Source organism: Oncorhynchus mykiss, chromosome 12 (assembly GCF_057628025.1).
Source record: "Oncorhynchus mykiss isolate SJ-2025 chromosome 12, ASM5762802v1, whole genome shotgun sequence".
In the NCBI taxonomy this organism is placed as follows: Eukaryota; Metazoa; Chordata; class Actinopteri; order Salmoniformes; family Salmonidae; genus Oncorhynchus; species Oncorhynchus mykiss.
This window is the reverse complement of record NC_143033.1, coordinates 15,905,941-15,923,228: the sequence shown is the minus strand read 5'-3', so window position 1 is coordinate 15,923,228 and position 17,288 is coordinate 15,905,941. Positions and strand designations below refer to the sequence as shown.

Here is a 17,288-nt window from a genome sequence, read left to right as displayed (position 1 = left end):
GCACATATATCACTCCAGTGTTAATTTCTAAATTGTAATTACTTCGCCACTATGGCCTATTTATTGCCTTACCTCCTTACTTCATTTGCACACAACGTAAACAGATTTTCCTATTGTGTTGTTGACTGTACGTTTGTTTATCCCATGTGTAACTCTGTGTTGTTTTTGTCACACTGCTTTGCTTTGTCTTGGCCAGGTCACAGTTGTAAATGAGAACTTGTTCTCAACTGGCCTACCTGGTTAAATAAAGGTAAAATAAAAAACTGAGTGGCTACTCACTGTTTATTATCCTGCATAGTCGCTTTACCCCTACCTACATGTACAAATTACCTCTACTAAATATTACCTTGACTAATTACATCTACTCGGTAACCCTTGTAGCATCACTATTGTTATTTTATTATGTTACTTAAAAAAATGTTTTTCAAAAACTTATGTTTATTTAGTAAATATTTTCTTATCTCTATTTTCCTAAAACTGCATTGTTGGTTAAGCGCTTGTAAAGTAAGCATTTCATTTTCTTTATTTTCATTTTATTTAACCAGGCAAATCAGTTAAGAAAAATGTGTTATTTACAATGACAGCATAACCCGGAAGACGCAGGGACAATTGTGCGCTGCCCTATGGGACTCCCAATCACGGCTGGTTGTGATACAGCCTGGACTCGAACCAGTGTGTCTGTAGTGACGCCTCTAGCACTGAGAGCTTTAGACCAATGCACCACTCGGGAGGTCTACACCTGTTGTGTACGGCACATGTGACAAATAACATTTGAGTTGATTTGATTAACATTTGATGCCTACCGCCGGTTAACCCCAACGAAGAAGAATGGTCTGTATCGCAAGCGTTCCCAGAAGTCTCACGATGTTGCGCCTCTCGGTTTAGAAACTCTGTGACATTTGGTCAATCTATATTGTTACAAAACTACTATTCCCATAATCCCCATCACCGAAAACATCATGGCGGGGTAGTGTGTTCAGGAGCGCTAAACTTGGAATAAAACGTCAAACATATGGAATATATCTCTAAAAAAATAATTTAATCACGAGGTTTGTATTTGATTTGATCATGATATGTATTTGGAGAAGAGGAAGTTAGTATTAGCTAGATTGCTACATTCGCTTTCCTAGGCGTAGAATTTATAGCATGCTAACGTAAACTCGTACATCGCCTTGGTCCATACAATTGCCCTTATTTTAGCGCCCCAAAAACGTAATACTTCCAGATCAACTGTAAAGTCAATACCATTGTAAAGCACAATTTCTCCCCCTTCAAACAAAATAAATGACATGACCTAAACGCTTCCCGTTTCTGCATAATTCAAGCAGGCAATTGTAAAAATTGCGGGTGGGGAAGCAAAACTAATGCGTGATAGTGAGGAGAGATGTGTGGGGATTTTTTTTTTTCACACTCGATCTGTCCAATTTATCACCTTATCGCCTCTAAAATATAAATAAAACACTATAAAGAGTTTATATAATGTGTCATTACATACCTACTTGAAGGTTTGTGTCGAATTTGAATCGGGTTTTTAGGGCGGTGCTAAAGTGATATTAGAAGAAAAACAGAGGCTTTGAGAATGATGATGGCATGCACTGATTTTTTTTTATTTTTTTTTATTTATTTTATTTCACCTTTATTTAACCAGGTAGGCTAGTTGAGAACAAGTTCTCATTTGCAACTGCGACCTGGCCAAGATAAGGCATAGCAGTGTGAACAGACAACACAGAGTTACACATGGAGTAAACAGTTAGCAAGTCAATAACACAGTAGATGACGCAAAAAATGACGAGGTATCCCCCTTACCCCCATTACTGTCCATTTCTTGTTTTAAAATGATACGAGAAGTGCTACACCTGGTGGAGAGAGATTGTAAGACAGAAATAGTTGCTGTATTGCTGCTGTACGTTACAACATGACACGCCACGATGTAACGGAGGGTCCGTTTTTTCAACTTTTCTCCAATACTATAGAGCCATTACCATGTCGATCAAGGCTTGAATAAAAACCTAGTTCACACCCTGATTATACAGTCGCTACAGTACCATTAGTTCTCTTTGTAGCCTGGTTACGCACATTTGTACTCAATGGGGTGAGTTTACGTCTTTCGCCGTTACTATTCTGTTATAACAAATGCTAGCTAGCTGGCAAGATAATGCAATTACTTTATCAGATGTCTGTATCTCACTATACATTTTCTGGTGCATGTATTTACCAACCCAATCATGTCATCATCTGTGTCACAGTCTCTCTCTGCAGTAGGACAGAATGGTCCGCAGATCCAGGATCAGTATTCGTCCCAACGTCAGGCCGGCGGGCAGAGGCCCAGCAGCCCTAGCCTCCTCCCAAGACACTCCTCCATCGTCCCAGGCCACCGAGGCTCCTTCCCAGGCAGGGGGCCAGGAGGTGGACACCACCACTACTGCAGTGCCAGAAACCTCCACAGAGTCCACCACACCCAGAGAATGAGGAAAAGTCTGTCATTAAATCAAATGTATTATAGTCCCTTTTACAGCAACATTTGTCAATGATTAGTTGCTGCTGGCCAGCAGTCCGAGCTGGTTCTGGAAGTTAGTAACCTCTCATAGGATGTATAATTGGTGTAGAATTGAGAACTGTTCAAGTTAACATGGGTTATACAAATGAGTAACTTGCCTCTATCCCAACAACCATCCACTGACTGTGTGGCTGCTCACGTATTCCTTGATTGTCAGCATTGTTTCTGATCCTTTTGTCTTTTGGTATAGGGATGATAAAGACCCAAATGGTGAGGCTTCCAGTGGCACCCCCTCAGACAGAATTCAAAGGAGGAAGAGGTTCTCTTTCATGCCAAATCTTGCCAAACCCCGGGCGGCCGCAACCCCGGGCCTCACCCTCTACCCCTCCCGGACCTCCAAGTCCCCTGTGAGAGTGGGCACTGAGACCTCAGCCCCTGAGGCTCCAGGGGCCCCCCAGCGAGACAGATGATGGACCCCCACAGGGCATGAGATGCCCAAGGCGGAGGCCCTCTGGAGGTAGTAGGCAGGCCAAAGTACAGCCCAAACCCAGCCCCCAGCCCCCTGTCCCCATCTTCCCCAGCCCCTGAGACAACAATCCCCCCACTGGGGAAGCAGGCAGTGGATTACTCATCCCCGTCACAACAGACCCTGCAGGCAGCAGACGAGGAAACATCCTCACAGCTCACCAAACAAGACAAAGGCAGCATCCAATTAGATCTCTCAAAAAAAAACACCAGCCACTAAAGCTCCATTCACTCCATCAGAGAATGTCCCATCATCCTCCCTTTCACACGAAGAGGGTATCTCAGTATCTGAGAGAGCTAAGACTCTGGTAGCCAGGTCTGTGTCTGTTGGGCTCACCGGGTTGGCACCAAGGAAGTCCAGGCTTAGCAGGTTCCTGAATGACCCAACGGACCTGCAGAGGCTGGCCAAGGCCCGGAAGCTCAGAGAACTGCTGAGACAGGAGATGAACAAGGAAAAGGTGAGATTGGTTTCAGTCTCACTGATTTTCTTTAGTTCAGAGATTAAGGCTTGATAATGTAATCTTGTGAAGCTAACACATGATGCATGTTTGATAGCACAGACTCTGCAGAGAATGTAGGATTATTATTGCAAATTGATAGGTTAAGTGAAGCACTTAGTGTACCTCCAACACATACAGTTGAAGTCGGAAGTTTACATACACTTAGGTTGGAGTCATTAAAACTCGTTTTTCAACCACTTCACAGATTTCTTGTTAACAAACTATAGTTTTGGCAAGTCGGTTAGGACATCTACTTTGTGCATGATAGTAATTTTTACAACAATTGTTTACAGACAGATTATTTCACTTATAATTCACTGTATAACAATTCCAGTGGGTCAGAAGTTTACATACACTAAGTTGACTGTGCCTTTAAACAGCTTGGAAAATTCCAGAAAATCATGTCATGGCTTTAGAAGCTTCTGATAGGCTAATTGATGCCTAAAGGTACCACGTTCATCTCTACAAACAATAGTACGCAAGTATAAACACCATGGGACCACGCAGCCGTCATACCGCTCAGGAGGGAGACGCGTTCTGTCTCCTAGAGATGACGCACTTTGGTGCGAGAAGTGCAAATCAATCCCAGAACAACAGCAAAGGACCTTGTGAAGATGCTGGAGGAAACAGATACAAAAGTATCTATATCCACAGTAAAACGAGTCCTATATCGACATAACCTGAAAAGCTGCTCAGCAAGGAAGAAACCACTGCTCCAAAACCGCCATAAAAAAATCCAGGCTACGGTTTGCAACTGCACATGGGGATAAAGATTGTACTTTTTTGAGAAATGTCCTCTGGTCTGATGAAACAAAAATAGAACTGTTTGGCCATAATGACCATCGTTATGTTTGGAGGAAAAAGGGGGAGGCTTGCAAGCCGAAGAACACCATCCCAACCGTGAAGCACGGGGGTGGCAGCATCCTGTTGTGGAGGTGCTTTGTTGCAGGAGGAACAGGTGCACTTCACAAAATAGATACCATGATGAGGTAGGAAAATTATGTGGATATATTGAGGCGACATCAAGACATCAGTCAGGAAGTTAAAGCTTGGTCGCAAATGTGTCTTCCAAATGGACAATGACCCCAAGCATACTTCCAATGTTGTGGAAAAATGGCGTAAGGACAACAAAGTCAAGGTATTGAAGTGGCCATCACAAAGCCCTGACCTTAATCCTGTAGAACATGTGTGGGCAGAACTGAAAAAGCGTGTGTGATCAAGGAGGCCTCCTAACCCGACTCAGTTACACCAGCCCTGTCAGGAGGAATGGGCCAAAATTCACCCAACTTCTTGTGGGAAGCTTGTGGATGGCTACCTGAAACGTTTGACCCAAGTTAAACAATTTAAAGGCAATACACTCAATTAGTATTTGGTAGCATGTAAACTCCTGACCCACTGGGAATGTGATGAAATAAATAAAAGCTGAAATAAATAATTCTCTCTACTATTATTCTGACATTTCACATTCTTAAAATTAAAGTGGTGATCCTAACTGACCTAAAACAGACTTTTTACTAGGATTAAATGTCAGGGATTGTGAAAAACTGAGCTTAAATGTAGTTGGCTAAGATGTATGGAAACTTCAGACTTCAACTGTACTATGTCTATATTAGGGGTAGGCAATTTCGATGGGGGTGGGGGCCCAAAAAAAATGGAACTCACTATGAGGGGCTGCATTGGCTCATGGGTCTGCTAGACTAATTTACCAATCTAAAAAAAATGTTGCTGACATGGGCTAATTGAGTGTCTGCTGATGCATGAATGGGAATACAGCCATGCATCAGTTGGTCACAGATACGTTAAAAGTGTAAGGGTGTGGATAGGGTTGCACATTTTGGGGAATATTCAGAGATGGAAACTTTCCGTGGGAATTAACGGAAATATATGCAAATTAATATTACTACCATTTAAATGTAGATGTTTCTTGCATTGGATATATTTACCATATCATATGGAGACATAAACCTTTGACCTTATCATAAGTGGACATAATTGCGAATGATTAAACCCTCCAATAGAAAAAACAAAACAATTTAGTTACGAATTGATCTTTAATTAAATGAGTTGACTCTTCACATGGGATGATTTCACTGAACAACAAATGAAAGGGAGTAGTCATCATGTGCCCTGTCTTGTGTGGACAAAATGTCAGGAGTATTCAACTGGGGGTACTGCAGGGGGTCCACATAAAATATTATAAATAAACTGGATTTTTAAATATATATTTTTTTAGGAATATGTTTTTCTTATGTCAACTTTATTTCTCAACTCCTAATATTGAGCCAATTACACTCACTGGAGTCAGTTACACTCACTGGAGTCAATTACACTCACTGGAGTCAGTTACACTCACTGGAGTCAGTTACACTCACTGGAGTCAGTTACACTCACGGAAATCAGTTACACTCACTGGAGTCAATTACACTCACTGGAGTCAGTTACACTCACTGAAGTCAGTTACACTCACTGGAGTCAGTTACACTCACTGGAGTCAGTTACACTCACTGGAGTCAGTTACACTCACTGGAGTCAATTACACTCACTGGAGTCAGTTACACTCACTGGAGTCAGTTACACTCACGGAAATCAGTTACACTCACTGGAGTCAATTACACTCACTGGAGTCAGTTACACTCACTGAAGTCAGTTACACTCAATGGAGTCAGTTACACTCACTGGAGTCAGTTACACTCACTGGAGTCAGTTACACTCACTGGAGTCAATTACACTCACTGGAGTCAGTTACACTCACTGAAGTCAGTTACACTCAATGGAGTCAGTTACACTCACTGGAGTCAGTTACACTCACGGAAATCAGTTACACTCACTGGAGTCAATTACACTCACTGGAGTCAGTTACACTCACTAAAGTCAGTTACACTCAATGGAGTCAGTTACACTCACTGGAGTCAGTTACACTCACTGGAGTCAGTTACACTCACGGAAATCAGTTACACTCACTGGAGTCAATTACACTCACTGGAGTCAGTTACACTCACTAAAGTCAGTTACACTCAATGGAGTCAGTTACACTCACTGGAGTCAGTTACACTCACTGGAGTCAGTTACACTCACTGGAGTCAATTACACTCACTGGAGTCAATTACACTCACTGGAGTCAGTTACACTCACTGGAGTCAATAACACTCACTGGAATCAATTACACTCACTGGAATCAATTACACTCACTGGAGTAACTGACATGCTTTTTCAAAGTCTCTGCTAATAGGCTACCAGTCAATAGGCTACCAGTCAATAGGCTACCAGTCAATAGACTATCAGTCAATAGGCTACCAGTCAATAGGCTACCAGTCAATAGGCTACCAGTCAATAGGCTACCAGTCAATAGGCTACCAGTCAATAGGCTACCAGTGTGGCAAGTGCCGCTAGCAGCTTTTTTTTGCCAGCACATTGCTAACCTCTGTTTAACCAGCTAAAAAGCTACTTCTGGCAGAAATGTGTCTGGAGTTACTTTTCTAGCTAAAAGGTTGGAGTTTGAATCTACAGCATACCTCCTCTTCCAATTATTATGTGGGGAGGTCAAAATAGTTTTTCATTGTCTACCAAATCTATTAATTTTTAAATGTTGATTACTTCTCCTTGCCATTATCATTCACCTAATGATAAGACAAGACGTGAAAAAATGTGCTTTTGCTAATGTATGATGGCAAGGAAAGGTTGAAGACCCCTCCTATACAGTGCCTTGGAAAGTATTCGGACCCCCTGATATGTTCCACATTATGTTACGTTACAACCTTATTCTAAAATGTATTTTAAAAATACATTTCATCATCAATCTACACACACTACCCCATAATGAAAATCAAAACAGGTTTTTAGAAATGTTCTACAAATTTAATATCACATTTACATAAGTATTCAGACCCTTTACTCAGTACTTTGTTGAAGAATTTGCACACAATGTATATAGACTCTTTTTTTCTACTGTGTTATTGACTTGTTTATTGTTTACTCCATGTGTAACTCTGTGTTGTTGTCTGTTCACACTGCTATGCTTTATCTTGGCCAGGTCGCAGTTGTAAATGGAGAACTTTTTCTCAACTAGCCTACCTGGTTAAATAAAGGTGAAATAAATAAAAAACATTTTTTTAAAAAGCACATTTGGCAGCGAAAACAGCCTCGAGTCTTCTTGGGTATGACGCTACAAGCTTGGCACACCTGTATTTGTGGAGTTTCTCCCATTATTCTCTGCAGATCCACTCAAAGTCTGTCAGGTTGGCTGGGGAGCGTTGCTGCACAGCTATTTCCAGGTCTCTCCAGAGATGTTTGATCGGGTTCAAGTCCGGACTCTGGCTGGGCCACTCAAGGCCATTCAGAGACCTGTCCTGAAGCCACTCCTGCGTTGTCTTGGCTGTGTGCTTAGGGTCGTTGTCCTGTTGGAAGGTGAACCTTCGCCACAGTCTGAGGTCCTGAGAGCAGGACCGTTCTGGAGCAGATTTTCATCAAGGATCTCTCTGTACTTTGCTCCGTTCATGTTTCCCTTGATTCTGACTAATCTCCCAGTCCCTTCTGAAAAACATCCCCACAGCATGATGCTGCCACCAACATGCTTTACTGTAGGGATGGTATTGGCCAGGTGATGAGCAGTGCCTGGTTTCTTCCTGATGTGATGCTGGGCATTCAGGTCAAAGAGTTCAGTCTTGGTCTCATCAGACCAGAGAATCTTGTTCTCATGGTCTGAGAGTCCTTTAGGTCCTTTTTGGCTTACTCCAAGCAGGCTGTCATGTGCCTTTTACTGAGGAGTGGCTTCCGTCTGGCCAATCTACCATAATGGCCTGATTGGTGGAGTGCTGCAGAGATGGTTGTCCTTCTGGAAAGTTCTCCCTTCTCAGCAGAGGAACTTTTGAGCTCAGTAGGAGTGACCTTCGGATTCTTGGTCATCTCCCTGACCAATGCCCTTCTCCCCCAATTGCTCAGTTTGGCCGGGCGGCCAGCTCTAGGACGTCTTGGTGGTTCCAAACTTCTTCCATTTAAGAATGATGGAGGCCACTATGTCCTTGGGGACCTTCAATTCTGCAGAAATGTTTTGGTACCCTTCCCCATATTTATGCCTCGACACAATCTTGTCTCTGAGCTCTACAGACAATTCCTTCAACCTCATGGCTTGGTTTTTGCTCTGACATGGATGATAAATGTTAACAGGATGCACCTGAGCTCAATTTCGAGTTTCATAGCAAAGGGTCTGAATACTTATGTAAATAAGGTATTTCTGTTTATTATTTGTAATAAATGTGAGAGAATTTTTTTTAGGATCGGTGTAGGATCGGTGTCCCTATCCCTATACTGTTTTTTGCTTTGTCATTATGGGGTATTGTGTGTGGTTTGAAGATTGTTTTATGTATGTTTTTTATCCATTTTAGAATAAGGCTGTAACGTAACAAAATGTAGAAAAAGTCAAGGGGTCAGAATACTTTCTCGAATGCGCTGTACATCACAACCATCCCTGCTTCATCCATGTTGTTATACTATGTTTTGTCATAATATCACATTTGATTTATATAGCACTTTCCACAAGACCTCAGTGTTATATTGAGGTCACTGGGTCAAGCACCCACCTGGTTCAAGCACTTCAGCTATTTTGCTCCAGATTGTGGATCTCTTATGAGGACTAATGTTTTTTTGTTTTCTTCATTCTAGGATGTAATTGACTTCCTGTCTCCAGATAACATGGAAGGTTGGTTGGTCATTTCAAGAGCTGATATCTATTGCATCCTCTTAAGTAAAACAGTCAAAAACCTTTCTCCCTCTATCCACTAACTATAGAGTGTTAATTAAACAGTCTCTTCTCTTCTCCTCGGTCTGTGTTCTAGTATCTGATCTACCTCTCAGCACTAACTATAGAACGTTAAACAGTCTCTTCTCTGTGTTCTAGTGTCTGAGGAGAGCTACAACGAGGAAGCTAGAACCTTACTGGCCATCGGCAACCTCACCCAGTTGTCTCAGGCTGCTGAGGCCTGCACTGCAGGAGCAGATGATTTCATCACTGAAGAATGTTCCGATGAGGAACAACAGTACCAGATGTCATCACAGCCCGCTGACCAATCACAAACTAGCACCACTCCTTCTGAATCTCTGACCCCTGACCTTTGGGTCACTGAGGCATCACTGACTGCTGAGGATTCTGTCCCTGTTGCCACGTCAACAGCCTCTATCCCAGTCTCCACGATATCAGCCTATGTTGCAGTCGCTATGACAACAACCACATCTGTCCCAGTCACCACGACAACAAAAATAGCCTCTGTCCCAGTCACTACGACAACAGTCTCTGTCCCAGTCACCACAACGACAGCCTCTGTCCCTGTCACCAGGACAACAAAAATAGCATCTGTCCCTGTCACCACAACGACAGCCTCTGTCCCTGTCACCAGGACAACAAAAATAGCCTCTGTCCCAGTCACTACGACAACAGCTTCTGTCCCTGTCACCACAACGACAGCCTCTGTCCCTGTCACCACAACAACAGCCTCTGTCCCTGTCACCAAAATAGCCTCTGTCCCAGTCACTACGACAACAGCCTCTGTCCCAGTCACCACAACAACATCCTCTGTCCCAGTCACCAGGACAACTGCCTGTATTCCAGTCACCACAACAACTGCCTCTGTCCCAATCACCACGACAACAGCCTCTGTCCCTGTCACCAAAATAGCCTCTGTCCCAGTCACTACGACAACAGCCTCTGTCCCAGTCACCAAAATAGCCTCTGTCCGAGTCACTACGACAACAACCTCTGTCCCAGTCACCACAACGACAGCCTCTGTCCCAGTCACCAAAATAGCCTCTGTCCCAGTCACTACGACAACAACCTCTGTCCCAGTCACCACAACGACAGCCTCTGTCCCAGTCACCAGGACAACCGCATGTATTCCAGTCACCACAACGACAGCCTCTTTCCCAGTCACCACAACAACATCCTCTGTCCGGGTCACCACAACGACAGCCTCTGTCCCAGTCACCACAACGACAGCCTCTGTCCCAGTCACCACAAGGACAGCCTCTGTCCCAGTCACCACAACAACTGCCTCTGTCCCAGTCACCACAACAACATCCTCTGTCCTAATCACCACGACAACAGCCTCTGTCCCAGTCACCACAATGACAGCCTCTGTCCCAGTCACCACAACAACTGCCTCTGTCCCAGTCACCACAACAACATCCTCTGTCCTAATCACCATGACAACAGCCTCTGTCCCAGTCACCACAACGATAGCCTCTATCCTAATCACCACGACAACAGCCTCTGTCCCTGTCACCACAACGACAGCCTCTGTCCCTGTCACCAGGACAACAAAAATAGCCTCTGTCCCAGTCACCACAACAACAGCCTCTGTCCCTGTCACCACAACGACAGCCTCTGTCCCTGTCACCACAACGACAGCCTCTGTCCCTGTCACCACAACGATAGCCTCTATCCTAATCACCACGACAACAGCCTCTGTCCCTGTCACCACAACGACAGCCTCTGTCCCTGTCACCAGGACAACAAAAATAGCCTCTGTCCCAGTCACTACGACAACAACCTCTGTCCCAGTCACCACAACGACAGCCTTTGTCCCAGTCACCAGGACAACCGCATGTATTCCAGTCACCACAACAACAGCCTCTGTCCCAGTCACTACGACAACAGCCTCTGTCCCAATCACCACAACAACGTCCTCTGTCCCAGTCACCACGACAACATCCTCTGTCCCAATCACCACGACAACAGCCTCTGTCCCTGTCACCACAACAACAGCCTCTGTCCCTGTCACCAAAATAGCCTCTGTCCCAGTCACTATGACAACAGCCTCTGTCCCAGTCACCACAACAACATCCTCTCCCATTCACCAGGACAAATGCCTGTATTCCAGTCACCACAACAACAGCGTCTGTCCCAATCACCACGACAACAGCCTCTGTCCCTGTCACCACAACGACAGCCTCTGTCCCTGTCACCAGGACAACAAAAATAGCCTCTGTCCCAGTCACTACGACAACAGCCTCTGTCCGAGTCACCACAACGACAGCCTATGTCCCAGTCACCAGGACAACCGCCTGTATTCCAGTCACCACAACAACTGCCTCTGTCCCAGTCACCACAACAACATCCTCTGTCCTAATCACCACGAGAACAGCCTCTGTCCGAGTCACCACGAGCACAGCTTCTGCCCAAGTGCCTCAGAGCAGTGACGCGCCAACTCAGGAAACCATACCTGCAGAGGAGGAGCCTCTCAGACATGGGGAGGGAACTGTTATTGGACACGCCTCTAATGTGGAATTATGTTCAGAAGTGTCCAAGCAGCAGACGACCTCACAGACCAGGAGGAGACGCTTCACTAAGGTCAAACCCAACCTGGGCCTGGCTGCCAGGACCACACAACCCAAACCAAAACATCCTACAGAAAATATTACCACAAAGTCAAAACCACCACAGTATACCATCACACAATCAGAACCACCACCACAGCCAATGCTGAATATCACTGCATCCTCAAAACCACAGCCAACCATGAATATCACCACAGAATCACCACTGTCTACTGAGAGTATTACCACAGAGTCAGAACCACAGCCCAAACAGAGAAGTACCACACACTCCAAGCCACAGCGCACTGCAAATATCATCACACACAGATAACCACAGCCCATTCAGAGGACCAGAGTAGCCCATTCAAAGCCACAGTGTACACAAAATATTACTACGCACACAGAACCAGACCAACCCACACTAAATACCACCACACAGTCAGAACTACCCCAGCCCACACTAAATACCACCACACAGTCAGAACCACCCCAGCCCACACTAAATACCACCACACAGTCAGAACTACCCCAGCCCACACTAAATATCACCACACAGTCAGAAGCACCCCAGCCCACACTGGATACCACCACACAGTCAGAACCACCCCAGCCAACGCTGGATACCACCACACAGTCAGAACCACCCCAGCCAACACTGGATACCACCACACAGTCAGAACCACCCCAGCCCAAACTGGATACCACCACACAGTCAGAACCACCCCAGCCAACTCTGGATACAATCACAAATACACTCTCAGAACTACAGCCCATCTCAAATCTTGAGCAGCCAGGCCCAGGTACACGCAGAACCAGAGCCCCAGTCCAAGAGTCACCGCTGAGGTCATCAGAAGAGGAGAAAGGTTGCGATGGCCCAAAGGAATATACTTCCTCCTCCCTCAGTGCTGTAGGGTCTTAGTTAGGAACATCAGACTGGTGGTGTGACCCAAACAGACTGGTCCTCCAACCCGCAGAGCCCGTTTACCTAAACCCAAACCCAACCTGGGTCGCACCGCTAGAGCCGCCACACACACTTCATCCCAGGTACCAGAAAGCAAAAACTGCCCTGTAGCCCAGATACCACATGTTGAGGCTACCAGGCCCAGCTCTGAGGTCCAGATACCACATGTTGAGACTACCAGGCCCAGCTCTGAGGTTCAGATACCACATGTTGAGGCTACCAGGCCCAGCTCTGAGGTCCAGATACCACATGTTGAGGCTACCAGGCCCAGCTCTGAGGTCCAGATACCACATGTTGAGGCTACCAGGCCCAGCTCTGAGGTCCAGATACCACATGTTGAGGCTACCAGGCCCAGCTCTGAGGTCCAGATACCACATGTTGAGGCTACCAGGCCCAGCTCTGAGGTCCAGATACCACATGTTGTGGCTACCAGGCCCAGCTCTGAGGTCCAGATACCACATGTTGAGGCTACCAGGCCCAGCTCTGAGGTCCAGATACCACATGTTGAGGCTACCAGGCCCAGCTCTGAGGTCCAGATACCACATGTTGAGGCTACCAGGCCCAGCTCTGAGGTCCAGATACCACATGTTGAGGCTACAAGGCCCAGCTCTGAGGTCCAGATACCACATGTTGAGGCTACAAGGCCCAGCTCTGAGGTCCAGAGACATTGCGCTGAAGTTCAAACACCAGAGGAGGCTGATGAGGTTCCCATGGAAATACAACAGATTCACCAAGTCATCCCCCTTACTGACATCATTGATGTTACTCAGGTAAAGTTATTATAAATATCAGCTATTAGTTTAGCCATAAGCGCTATTTTACAATTCAATGTGTTCCAATAAAAATGGCTGATTGTCTTCCGGTTGCGTTACTGTAATGTGCTTTTAGAATGTGTGTCTGATCTGTGTGCCTTTGATGTTTGTATTCATAGGAGGAAATACAGCTGATTCACCCCCCTTACTGACATCATTGATGCTACCCAGGTAATTCATTAATTGTATTCCTACCACAGATGTCTGGTTGCATGTGGAAATGTGCTCCAGAAATGTGTGTCTGATGTTTGGATTGACATCTCTCCTCACGGAGGAAATCTTCTTCTCTCAACAAAGTGATGCTCTCATCACACAGCATTCAGAAAGTTCTGGATCAACTGTTCTGTTGGACCCGGCCCAGCCAGACCCTGATGAGCCCATCTTCATCCTCTCCCTGACTGAAACCCCTTTCTTCCCCATGGAGGAGGAGAATGGCTGTACGTTTTAGATCCTCTCCGAGCCCCTCTCTTTTCCACCGGTCGCAGACGCATGCTCTCAACTGCAGCAGAGGTTAGTGCCTGTCTGTCAGTCATCACAAACCCGGTCCACTTAGTTTCCCCCCCAGATGCAATTTATCCAGTGGTGTAAAGTACTTCAAATACTTTAAAGTACTACTTAAGAAGTTTTTGGGGGGTATCAGTACTTTACTATTTATATTTATGACAACTTTTACTTTTACTTCACTACATTCGTAAAGAAAAGGATGTACTTTTTAATCCATACATTTACCCTGACACCCAAAAGTACTTGTTACATTTTGAATGCCTAGCAGGACACGCACTTATCAAGAGAACATCCCTGGTCATCCCTACTACCTCTGATCTGTCGGACACACAAAACACAAATGCTTTGTTTTTGAATGATGTCTGAGTGTTGGAGTGTGCCCCTGGCTATCCGTAAATTTAAAAAACATGAACAATTGTGCCATCTGGTTTTCTTAATATAAGGAATTTGAAATTATTCATACTTTTACTTTTGATACTTAAGTACATTTTTGCAATTACATTTACTTTTGATATTAAAGTATATTTAAAACCAAATACTTTTAGACTTTTACTCAAGTAGTATTTTACTGGGTGATTTTCACTTTTACTTGAGTCATTTCCTTTACTTTTACTAAAGTATGAGAATTGAGTACTTTTTCCACCACTGAATTTATATACCATATGAATGTACGTTATCTCTCTCTCTCGCCATCTCTCTCTTTTGTGCTCTCGGTTTCTCGTCACCTGACATATGCCTCCACTCCTTCAGCAGTGATATTGTTGGTCCTGGAGGTGGTTTGGAGGAAGGGTATGCTGGTATCCTCTGTAAAGCCCCTGAGCCCATGTCATTTGATGAGGTCGTCCCTCAACCCACATACACCAGTATCAACGAAGTGGAGTCTGGCTCCACAGCAGGCCCAGTAGATGTGTGTGCCTCAGCCAATCTCTCAGAAGACTCCATGGCTGACGTGGAGACTAGGGAGGACATAGATCCTCCTTTTAAGAGGAAAGAGCCAGGAGAGGTGGGCACAGAATACACAGTAGTTGTACATCTAATACAATGTTTAACAGACATGTTTTCCATTGTTTGTTTGTTCATTCAATGCCCTCCATTCATCCATCCTTTTATCCATCCATCCATTCTTCTATCCATCCATCCTTCTGTCTATCCATTCATTCATCCATCCTTCTATCAATCCATCCATTCTTCTATCCTATCCTATCAATCCATCCATTCTTCTATCCTATCCTATCAATCCATCCTTTTATCAATCCATCCATTCTTCTATCCATCCAGCCTTCTATCTTTCCGTCCATCATCCATCCTTCTGTCCATCCATTCTTCTATCCATCCATCCTTCCATCCAACCATCTATCCATCCATCCTTGAATCCATCCATTATTTCATCCTTCTATCCATCCATCCATCTATTCATCCATCCTTCCATCCATCTATTGTATTGTGTAATATGTTTTTCATTTAGTTCTGTCTGTGTGACCTAGACAAACTGCAGATCAGACCTAACACAGCAGTAAGGAAACAGCCCAGTTGTTCGGTCCTAGCCAAGGACGCTGTGTCAGCATCCACCTCAGACTATACCACCATCCCAGAGGCGGACCATAAGACAGCCTCCACCTCAGACCATACCACCATCCCAGAGGCGGACCACCCCACAGCCTCCACCCCAGACCATACCACCATCCCAGAGACGGACCACCCCACAGCCTCTACCCCAGACCATACCACCACCACCATCCCAGAGACGGACCATAAGACAGCCTCTACCCCAGAGCATACCACCATCCCAGAGACGGACCACCCCACAGCCTCTACCCCAGACCATACCACCATCCCAGAGACGGACCACCCTACAGTCTCCACTCCAGACCATACCACCATCCCAGAGACGGACCACCCCACAGCCTCTACCCCAGACCATACCACCATCCCAGAGACGGACCACCCCACAGCCTCTACCCCAGACCATACCACCACCACCATCCCAGAGACGGACCATAAGACAGCCTCCACCCCAGACCATACCACCACCACCATCCCAGAGACGGACCACCCCACAGCCTCTACCCCAGACCATACCACCATCCCAGAGACGGACCACCCCACAGCCTCTACCCCAGACTATACCACCATCCCAGAGACGGACCACCCCACAGCCTCTACCCCAGACCATACCACCATCCCAGAGACGGACCACCCTACAGTCTCCACTCCAGACCATACCACCATCCCAGAGACGGACCACCCTACAGTCTCCACTCCAGACCATACCACCATCCCAGAGACGGACCACCCCACAGCCTCTACCCCAGACCATACCACCATCCCAGAGACGGACCACCCCACAGCCTCTACCCCAGACCATACCACCACCACCATCCCAGAGACGGACCATAAGACAGCCTCCACCCCAGACCATACCACCACCACCATCCCAGAGACGGACCACCCCACAGCCTCTACCCCAGACCATACCACCATCCCAGAGACGGACCACCCCACAGCCTCTACCCCAGACTATACCACCATCCCAGAGACGGACCACCCCACAGCCTCCACCCCAGACCATACCACCATCCCAGAGACGGACCACCCCACAGCCTCTACCACATACCACCACCACCATCCCAGAGACGGACCATAAGACAGCCTCTACCCCAGAGCATACCACCATCCCAGAGACGGACCACCCCACAGCCTCTACCCCAGACCATACCACCATCCCAGAGACGGACCACCCTACAGTCTCCACTCCAGACCATACCACCATCCCAGAGACGGACCACCCCACAGCCTCTACCCCAGACCATACCACCATCCCAGAGACGGACCACCCCACAGCCTCTACCCCAGACCATACCACCACCACCACCATCCCAGAGACGGACCATAAGACAGCCTCCACCCCAGACCATACCACCACCACCATCCCAGAGACGGACCACCCCACAGCCTCTACCCCAGACCATACCACCATCCCAGAGACGGACCACCCCACAGCCTCTACCCCAGACTATACCACCATCCCAGAGACGGACCACCCCACAGCCTCTACCCCAGACCATACCACCATCCCAGAGACGGACCACCCTACAGTCTCCACTCCAGACCATACCACCATCCCAGAGACGGACCACCCTACAGTCTCCACTCCAGACCATACCACCATCCCAGAGACGGACCAC

The 17,288-nt window shown here is 46.3% G+C and overlaps 1 protein-coding gene and 1 long non-coding RNA gene across 2 annotated transcripts; both read left to right on the top strand.

Annotated features, from left to right (window-relative positions):
• The first annotated feature begins 1,915 nt into the window (after positions 1-1,915).
• On the top strand, positions 1,916-11,911 carry LOC110537026 (uncharacterized). The gene is given in 8 exon segments (XM_090191359.1): positions 1,916-1,930; positions 2,339-2,475; positions 2,748-2,949; positions 2,951-3,049; positions 3,051-3,233; positions 3,235-3,480; positions 9,181-9,217; positions 9,416-11,911. Coding segments are annotated over 8 exon segments (3,213 nt in total). The 3' UTR covers positions 11,710-11,911.
• A 1,267-nt stretch (positions 11,912-13,178) lies between these two features.
• On the top strand, positions 13,179-15,106 carry LOC149979083 (uncharacterized). Its single transcript, XR_016484895.1, has 4 exons — positions 13,179-13,557; positions 13,719-13,770; positions 13,897-14,109; positions 14,854-15,106. It is a non-coding gene; the product is annotated as an uncharacterized LOC149979083 (long non-coding RNA).
• Positions 15,107-17,288: the final 2,182 nt, after the last annotated feature.